The sequence below is a fragment of the Charadrius vociferus genome, unplaced genomic scaffold, assembly GCF_000708025.1.
Source record: "Charadrius vociferus isolate BGI_N301 unplaced genomic scaffold, ASM70802v2 scaffold198, whole genome shotgun sequence".
Classification (NCBI taxonomy): Eukaryota; Metazoa; Chordata; class Aves; order Charadriiformes; family Charadriidae; genus Charadrius; species Charadrius vociferus.
The window spans coordinates 1,564,088-1,574,371 of record NW_009649951.1 but is presented as its reverse complement, the minus strand read 5'-3'; the positions used below and the strand labels follow the sequence as shown (position 1 = coordinate 1,574,371).

The following is a 10,284-nucleotide window of genomic DNA, read 5'->3' as shown; positions in this document are numbered from 1 at the left end:
TTTCAGTGGAAAACCATTCCACTGGAAAAAATTTAACGGCCACTACTCATAGCTGATGCTTGGAAACATAGACACAGGATCGTGCTTCACACTTAAATTCAAAGGTATATTTTTCCAGGTCTTGAACAGTTCCTCAAGTTGTTGTTTGGAGTTCTTTTTGTGGGGGAGGGGATGTTAGAAAGGGGAGGTAGGAGCACTTTTTCTGTATTTTCAGCCTGTGCCCATAATTGAGAATGCCAGAACCGGGGTCTGTATTCTGACAGTGAACTCGTCAATATACTCTTCTGGGGTAATAGTACTTTTCCATTCTTACTAAGGATAGTGCATTTCTTCTTCATATGCTGCACTTTTACAGCTCCTCTAAATTAAAATGACATTTTATGTGGAAAGTTTCTTTCATTTTGGCAAGCATTTTGGAGTTTCTAATTGAAGATTATTTATTCTCACTTATCATTTCTATATTCATGTTTTAAATACTTTATACCACTCAGTAGTACTTGTCCTAGCCCCGAGAAACGAGGCTTTAAAATATCTCAAATATATTATTGTTAACAATTATTTTTTGTTCAGGTATCAGTTCTGATTTCATTCACGAGAGTAGGATCTCAGATCAAATTTTGTTGAAGGGCTTGAATTGTATTTTGCTAGAAAATTATTTGTAAACTTTGGAAAATCCCAGCGTATTTTAAGTAGCATAATACCACTAGAATGTGTCGTCAGGCTGAGAATTCTACCTGCTCTTGCAGTGTTTCTAGTAAGTATCCCTAAAGCATGTGAAAAGCTGTTCATTTTTTCCCCTCATTTGACTTATGGATTTATCAAATGGGAAGAGAGAGAAAGCTATAATAAAACTAAATGTGAATTCATTTATCACAAGTTCAATTAGAAAGCATTACCTCCTACTTTCACATGTTATAACTTTTAAATCTCATTTGTGGGTTTGCATTTTATGTGAGGGTGTGGTAATTATAGGTATATAGATTACTTCCTCAGTTTTTCATTTTGGATAAGAGTTGTCCATGTGGCTTAATATGAGTCGATTCACATAAACAGGAAAGAATGGGTTTGCTTGAGCTCCTAACAGGTCTTTCCCAGGACATAGAGAAATCAACATTATTTAAAAACTAAAAAGCAAGTTAGTAATAAATCTCTTTTAGTATCACCCCTAAGATACTAACAGCAGGATATGAGGTATGGAAACCTTATTTGAATGGATACGTCCTGTTGTTAGTTTGGATATATTGGTCTGTTTCTTACTGAGAATTTTCTGACAAATACCTAAACTGCTGTTAGTGTAATACAGCTAAAGCATGATAAATAAAGGAAAACCTATGTAATATTAAGTTGTTTGGGTACAGGAGTTCATATTAACAACTTCCCAGTGGAAGAAAGAAGGAAAGGCAAAATAGCAACAAAACTTTGAAGTTTTTGTATTTGAATATATTGCAGATAGGTGGTCTTCTTTTGACACTACTTGTATTATTGCAGAAGTCCAATTTTGTAATTGTTGTTTGTGATAATAACCTACCCGTTTCCAAAATCAGCCTAATGTTTTGGCTTCTAAATATTTGATTGCAGTGTGAATTTTCTTCTGAGACATGCATTTCATGTATATTTCATGTATATAATAGTATAATTAAAAGCTTAAAGAGTAGTGAAAGGATTTTCCAATATGCAAACAGTCTGTATTACCCAGCTTCCTGTTGAGAGTCAGATGCAGAAAGGTCATTTTAAACTACAGATAGATGTTTGGAAAAATGTGCTCAAAATTTCTTTAGTTATGTTGATACGGATCCAGAGTAACAGATAATTTCAAGAGCAGGAGAGAGATGACTACCTACCAGTTTGAATAACATATTCTCAGTCATATCAACAGAAATAATGATTAATACTTTGAGGTGTCATACTATTTTTAGTGCTTACTGTGAAAATAGTCAATTTCACTATTGCTTGAAAAATGCCATCTTGAAAGTATACATTGATGTTACAATTGAGGAGCCAGAACTACTCCCTGTTAAGTGAAAGGTGGCAGAATCAGTCATCTTGTGTAATCTTCATGTCTGTATTGTAATACTGGTTAATCAAAAAACCACTCTGCTCAGTATTGAGTGTCATGGTGTACTTAGTTTGTGTGGCTTTAATCCTGCCCTGAGCTCTGTCTGCTCAGTGCTCATTGCAGGGTTGTTAGCCCATTGTTTTCCCTTCTGTCCATATTTTTTTCTTCTTCCACCATCTAATAAGTGATTTAAATACTTTCATAGGCTTCAATGTTGTAGACAGAAGAGATGTGTTATAAGTGACTGGTTCTTTAGTGTTCATTAGGTACAGTAAGACTAGAGGTCGGAAGAATAAAAGCTGGTCCATTCCACTCCGAGCGGAGAACATCCCAGAGCAGCCAGGTGTGTAACTCTAAAACTGTTTAGTTTGGAAGAAATAACGGTTAAATAATGAAAGCAAATAAAGGGAATTGGTTTTCTGATGAAATGATTTTCCACGTACCTGATCCAAGATGAAGAAAAGTAGTTTTTATCTACTTTGCAGCTTTTCAGTAACCATTTTATATGTTCACTTTAGCATATTGTATCTGTTAAAGACATGATCCAGCCAAAAATGTTTTCCAGAAATGGTTTGCTGTGTTGCCTAGTCTGTTTTTTATGGCTCTGGCCTGGGAAGCAGAGAGAGCTCTGATTCTCGTTGATACCAGAAGAATTTGGAGTGGACTTTAAACTTCTTTGTTACGTTAGGAGTGCTTGGCATGCAATGGAGTATTGTTTCAGTAAACTTAGTGAATTTCTCCACTCCTTGCATATTCTTACCATAATCTTGGTCATCAAAAGCAGGAAACCTGCACTGTTTCCATCAGGGTTCTCTCAAGTTTGTTTCATTGTTGGTCTAATGGTGGAGCGTTACAAATTCACAACAGTTTGTATGCAGCAATGTATCCTTCATGTCGTAGCAACTCACATCATGATTCTCTCCAGTGGGAGCTATATTTCTGAGAGTTCACAAGTTACCTTCAAACTTTCTCTGGTTATAAACTGGATATGCAGATCATCAGGTACTACAGATAAATAGTTTTAAGACAAATCATAATTAAACAGTTTGAAGTGATCAGGTTAAGACTGGGTAAGACTGAAATGTTAGGCTCTCTTCAAAATGGGTAATGCCAAATAGGAGGAAAACATGCAGACTCTGGGCGGTCTTAATTAAGTAAGAAGAAACTCACAATGTTGAATGCTGTGAAGAGTCTGTAACAGTCAGAGAACTAGTCTGTAGTCTGTAACAGTCAGGAAGCCATGTTGTTCCTTTACATTGCCCTGCAAGTATAGTGGAAATCTTCCTGGAAGTTGTGCAGATGAAGCTGGGTGGAGAGCCTAATCTTTGTTTTAGCTGATGCAGTGGGTGAACATGAGAGTACACATGAGGATGTATAAAGATCAGTCTTTTGTATTCTGTCCCTACCTTGTTAATCATGGCTAACTTTTGCACCGGAAGGTCTCTATGAGGTGATAGAAGGTGCAAATAGAAGAGCACAGTCTGGCCAGTGTTGCGTGGGGTTGTAGGCATGCAATCTTGGTTGGTCTAATAATTTTTCAAATGAGGAGCCCTCTAGAATGACCAGGAAATATGTGGAGATTCACTGCGTCAACTTCAACTGGGCACAGAAAAAGTAAAATACAGCAAAATCCACTGAATACAGTGGGTTACAGTCTTACTTTTATCAATTGGGTGTCCGAAGCTGGTCTCTAATCTCAGTCTAACATTGTATTTAGGTCAGTGAAGGAAGCGGCAGTCTCTCATCGTTCAGTGTCCCGGTTTCTGGTTCCGGTGCTCCTGATGTCTTTGAAAGCAGTGTAAAGAAGAATACCAGTACGGCTTCTTTGGTCGTTTCAGTATTTTATACATGTGAACTGGTAGCTGAGATCTTTCATTTTCTCTAAAATGTTGTCATTATGTACTGTAGGCCTGAAAGTCATTAAAACGCTACAGGGGTGGTTATTGTACAGTACATCATATTTATCTTTGAATAGCTTTTTGTAAAAGAAACTAACACCTTGTTATACTAGCAGTTTAGAATCTAAGTTGAGCCATAATTTTCTATTTAATCTAAATACATCTACAGTCAATCTGTCTGTTCATAGAAACTAAAAAACAAGTTAGTAATAAATCTTTCTCCAGGTACTGTGTAGTTAAATTAGAAGAGATGTGGTATAGCTATCTCATGCTCAAATTTAGAACAAAGTTGTTTCTAACCAAGGTATTGCTAGCAAATAATAGTTTTTTCTACTCTATTTGAGCATGCTTAGCAGTCTTATTCCAAAAGTTATTTCAGTGCAGACAATGAATTACTTTTTCACTCTTTCTAGAAGTATTTCAGTCCTATTAATTTAACAGCCACTTTCAAAATCTGCTTAAAATATATATGTATAATAAACCAGTAGAAAGTTAGAATCATGGTGGTTTGGATAACTTTAATTGAAAAGTTTCCTAAAGTTGCTAGGTTAACTTTTCTTTTTTTAAATTCATTTGACAGCAGCTTCTGAAATACAGGGACTAAGAACAGTTGAAATAAAAAAGGTAAGTTACAGCGTGAAGTGGTATATATCGGGAACAGGTTTTGTAGGTGTTGTCAATAGGTGTGTCTACAGAAGGGAAGAAGTCTGGCCCTCTTAATGATTTTGAAAGAGGAATTGATGTGGCAATAGCTAATTAATTTACCTGTCTTTTCAGGTAAAGACCATATGATCTCCACTGCCTATATTTTCATGTAAAATCAGTGCGATTTATGGTATCACATTTTGTGATTAGTTTTGAAAGCAAAAGGAGGAAGGCTTAGTAAGAGATAATGGGACCTAGTTTTAATGTTAGTCATCAGACTGAGTTAAATCCAGACTCTGCTTAGTGAAGTCAGGGGAATTGTACCACAGTTGCAAGGCCATTGTTTGGTATTTCATATTTTTCTTCACACATACTTTTAATAGGTAGACTCTTACGGGACAGTTGCCAGGTTTTCAACTGTGAAATTCAGTGGAGTACCTTATTTACAGGAGCATGAGATTCATGTCACAGACTGCTTCTAATTATCCAGAATATTTGCCTGGTATCTAATTCGCTTGATTACATGTATTTAGCCATTCTCTTTTTACAGTAGAATCTCCAAATACCAGTTTACAACAGCAGTTTTTGCAGTTAGGTAGTAGGTTATTGTACGGTAGTGAACAGCAAGTTTTGTTCTTCAACAATAGGACACTAGGGGGAGCATAAAGATTAATTCTAGTCTGTGGGAGGTTCATAGGAGATTAGTATAGACAATATTAAAGATAAGCAATCCCAGATTTTCTGTGCTGGTGTTAAGGGTTTGACACTGAATTCTGTAAGTATTTAGTTTGGTTAAGATAAAACATACAACTAAGTCAGCAAATTGTCACCTACCACTGATAGGAAGGAACATTTATTGTGCACTCTGTGCTTCCTCTAAATGATGCAAAGTGTATTAGCTTAAAAAATGGCTTGAGAAGTAAAAGCTGTGGTTTTCCTAAAATAGGGGTTTTAGTAGTTTTTTGAGATAGGCCTACAATTCTCTGCAAGTGTTTTTCTTTGTAGAAAACTCTAATCTTTTTTCATGACAATAACAGGGCCCTGCAGATTCTCTAGGAGTGAGCATTGCTGGAGGTGTAGGAAGTCCTCTTGGAGATGTTCCTATATTTATCGCCATGATGCATCCAAATGGAGTTGCAGCTCAGACTCAAAAACTCAGAGTAAGTTGATTGTGAAGAAAGTTGTAAAGATTGCATGAGTAACTGTCCTGGTTCTGGCAGGGATGGGGTTAATTTCCCTCAGGAGCCGGCAGGGGGCAGGTATGCCATCCCACGTGAGCCATGCCCGGGCTATGAGAGGAGCTAGCCGGGGAGAGAAGAGGAGTCGCCACTTGGGGGTGGGCTGCGGCTTCACGGCGGTACTGTAATCACGTTTTCATCTTCCCTGTGCTGTTCTGTTAAATTGCATTATTTTAACCCAAGAGTTTTGCCCTGTCGGTTTCTTTTCCCACAGCAGTGGGAGTTGCACAAGTGGCTGTGTGGTTCTTTGTTGCTGGCTGAGGCCAAACCATGACAGTAACGTACAGTAATTAGAATCATGTAGGTTGGAAGGGACCTGTAAGATCATAAAGTCCAACCATCAACATAACACTGTGAAAACCACCACTAAACCATGTCCTTAAGCACCACATCTACCCGTCTTTTAAATACCTCCAGGGATGCCTGCCTCCCTGGGCAGCCTCGTCCCAATGTTTGATAACCCTTTCAGTGAAAATTTTTTCCTAATGTCCATCCTAAACTTCCCCTGGCGCAACTCAAGGCCATTTCCTCTTGTCCTATTGCTTGTTACTTGCAAGAAGACACCAGCCCCCACCTCTCTACAACCTCCTGTCGGGTAGCTGTAGAGAGCGATAAGGTCCTTTTCTCGAGACTGAACAACCCTGGTTCCCTCAGCAGGCAATAAATCAACAGTTTAATCATAGTCATAAGTGCTTCTGGCAGTGACAAGAATTTTTGCTGTTTGGATTGACGAAACAGTAACTCAGATTGGTAGCATGGTAAAAGGTAATTGCTGAAAGAAACTAACTTTGGGAGGGAAGTCCTAAAACAACCTTGGATCATAGAGTTAGTCAGCTTGTGAAAATTAAAAGTAGAGAGAGTGGTTTAGAATGATGGATTCTGTAAGTGAACTCCACTGATGAGCATGGCGGTCATTCCTGCAACTGTATGTATGCAGTCTGGTTTATCTGTCATGTTTTCTATTTTTATCTGCCTTAGGATAGAGATAGTACTTTTTAGGTTCTTAGTTAAAGTGGCAGGTCTTATCTGATACAGTACTAACATGCGTACTGTATCTAATCTGTCCCAGATGTGGTTGAATTTGACTCAATGTCCTTGGAAAATGGACAGTGTTATTTCAGGATGAATTCAAATGTATAATCTCGGATAATTTACTACTTCAGTCTGTCTGTCTTCAGGTGGCATGCAAAATGCATCTCTTTTTTTACATGCTGTATATTTCTAGAGTATTAGGATCAGTTCTATAAAGCATCATTGCTTTTTTACACTGAATACACTAAACCAGTGGAATTTGCTAATTGTGGTGTTGAATTTTCTAGTTTTGTAATGGGTTATTATGTAGTTCAAAGGTGGCTTGCCTTTCTTCCTCCCCTGTATCACTGATAAGATCTGGCTGAAGCAAATACACGGATCTCCTAGTGTTGAAAGAAAGTGACAAATCCACAACCTAACTTATTGTTAGTTAAATTTTCTACATTTTCTTCTGCAGGTTGGGGACAGGATTGTTAGCATCTGTGGAACATCTACTGAGGGCATGACTCACTCCCAAGCTGTTAGTCTCTTAAAAAATGCTTCAGGCACTGTTGAGTTGCAGGTAAAAAATCTTCAGTGACATTTGGAATATTTTCTGAATACCATTTTGCCAGCTGCTATAATGAATTATTTTAGTGTCAGCGTTTTCATTTTACTGGTTTACAAACTCTTGTTCCTAGGTTGTCGCTGGAGGAGAAGTGAGTGTCATAACTGGTCAGCAGCAGGATCCACCTACATCCAATCTTTCATTTGCGGGACTAACTTCAACCAGCATTTTTCAGGATGATTTAGGGTCAGTGACTATAGAACGTACAATCTCTGTAGCCTACTATTTTAGGTGAAACTCAACCTAAAAACCTTAGAAATTGTAGTAAATAATGGGTGAACTGTTTGACTTAATCATGACTTACACATTTGATGTATATGGGACCTTTAGGCCGTAGGTCCTCTTCTACATTTTCATGATGTGATTTTCTGTGCTGCTTTATTTTGCCTCCCTGTAGAATTATGATGTGGTTTGATTTCTTCTCTGTAAATACAGCCTCCTTTGTTTCACTAAGCCTTGGTAGCAAGGATTAATTGATACACCCAAAATGTTTTGTCTCAGACTTAAAATAGCAAGACCCTTGCCACAGTGGTACCTGCATTTCCATATTTTGCCTTCTAGCTATAGATAGCCTGGGCTATCAGGAGCATCGAATTTTTCTGGTATACAACGTATACTGCTTCTGGTATAGTGCAAGATACAGCTATGTAAACAAGTTTTGCCTGAAACTCTATCATAAAATGAGGCGTTTTTCTTCTAGGAACAGGGAAGGAGAGAATGGGGTTCTTTAGCCACACAGATCTACTTCAAAAGATAGAACTTTAGAATTTCTTATAGTCAGAGTATATGTGGGGAAATGTACTTATAAATGGGCTGTATAAAAACATACATACAAATACACAGTCACATATTAGAGGAGGAGAGATGCAATTAAACCTTACAACATAAACTATTGAGGCTCATTTTAGATGGTTTTTAGGAGGTGTGATGGGTTACAGAATTTTTAACGTAGGTGTTTGTTAGGGAGATTTGAGATACTGGGTTTGCATCTCCGCTTCTCTAGTAAGCACTGTTAGTGGGTCATTGCAGCTGTAACTGTGCCCTGAGCTGGGTGGAAGAGGTGTTTGAAATAGGTACCTTTAAGTTATAACAAGGGCATTAGAGAGTTGCAGTGTTTTGCATGAACTAAAATTTCCAGTTCATTATAATAAAAGCATTTGTAGTTATGGTGGAAAGGGAAATGTATTGCTTAGCTTGACAGGAAATATGTTTTTTGTTGAATATTTTAAATCATAAGTTCAGACAACACCGCAATGCTCTTTTTCCTTTTTTTAGACCACCTCAGTACAAGACCATTACTCTGGATAGAGGACCAGACGGCCTAGGATTTAGTATTGTGGGCGGTTATGGCAGTCCCCATGGAGACTTACCCATTTATGTGAAGACGGTGTTTGCGAAGGTAAGTGTAAATTTGTTCAGTCAATCCATTTATTAGTTAGTTCACAGCAGCTGCTATCTTAAAACATGACCTGAGTTTGAAGCCAAAAGATTGTTACAGGTTCTCACAGCTTTTCTTCCTTAGCGCAAGTGGTAGTCAAAATGTGCTTGCAGAATTTGAAGGCTATAGTCTTAGGAAGATTCAGAATTTCCAAATGCATGTGGAATTCTGCAGCTGAATTCTTCAACTCTCGAAACCGAAATTGTACACGTACTTAGAAAAACAACCCCCTTGTCTTACATTTATATTTTCTTCAGGTAGTAGAAGGAACTGTTTTATTTCTGCGCTGCACTCTGCTCAGTTCAGAGAATCTGAAAGGTAGACCAAGATAAAATAACTGAACTGGGTCTGGACCTTTGGAGAAGTTCAGGTGCTAAACTGGATTTAATAGTTTGGACTGCCCTAGGAAACAGCCTTCAGTCAGAGAAAGCTGGAATCAAGAATTGCAAACTTTTATGGTAAATCAAAGTACAGAGCTGGATTTTGATTACTGTATTTCTTAAACCAGTTGCTGAAAACTTCTTCAGGTCTTGAAGATTTTACTTCTGTGATAGTAGAGTTTAAATGTTATAGTAGCTGGACGAACAGGGTTAAGGGAATATAAAAATCCTGTAGATCTGATTTCTAGATGTTGTGAGACTTAGAACAGGACATACTGCAGCACTGGCAGGGTGTACTATATTTGAATCATTGAAAATCAAAAAAGTTTTCAGGGATTTTGTGCACTGAATCTGTCTTACTCAGACCATAAGGACAGCATGGCAGGGAGAAAAAGAAATGCATGAGTCTGCAGTTACATGTTGTATCGTTTCAGGGTGCAGCAGCAGAAGATGGACGCCTGAAGAGGGGGGATCAAATCATTGCTGTGAATGGGCAGAGTTTAGAAGGGGTGAGCCATGAGGAAGCGGTTGCTATTCTGAAAAGGACAAAAGGAACAGTCACTTTGACTGTTTTGTCGTGAACTGGCTGTCTAAGGGGTAGGGTCAATAAGACTGTATTATTTACATTCCGCATAGCAAAGAGAATGGAAATGTTTATATAGCCGCCTTGCTCTTCCAGCTTCACAGGGCTGTGTTACAACACTGAAAAAAAGTAACATTTAACCATATTTTTGTATGCAATAGAAGTATTTCTCTTACTGTCAAACCACTGCGATGGAGTTATGTCAACTATGGAAAGACATGGATATTTTTCATGTTAGTGTTACAATGAATGCTTGTAAGCCACTAAAAAAAATGTTGTCGTTAACACAACAAAACTGGAATGTTTTGCTAAGAGGCTTTGGGTATGTGAAATATGTTGGAAAAACGATAAAGTCACCAAGTCAACAACAGGGTGGCATGGGCAGCAGTAATCAGAAAACAGAAGTA

The 10,284-nt window shown here is 37.9% G+C and overlaps 1 protein-coding gene across 1 annotated transcript in view; it reads left to right on the top strand.

Moving 5' to 3' along the window:
- The window catches only part of MPDZ (multiple PDZ domain protein), a 91,114-nt gene extending 81,092 nt beyond the window's left edge, over positions 1-10,022 (top strand). The window contains 8 exon segments of the mRNA XM_009891489.1: positions 2,313-2,399; positions 3,774-3,870; positions 4,535-4,578; positions 5,637-5,759; positions 7,327-7,431; positions 7,550-7,662; positions 8,752-8,875; positions 9,729-10,022. Of these exon segments, the coding sequence (XP_009889791.1) occupies positions 2,313-2,399; positions 3,774-3,870; positions 4,535-4,578; positions 5,637-5,759; positions 7,327-7,431; positions 7,550-7,662; positions 8,752-8,875; positions 9,729-9,875 (840 nt within the window). The 3' untranslated portion in view covers positions 9,876-10,022.
- Positions 10,023-10,284: the final 262 nt, after the last annotated feature.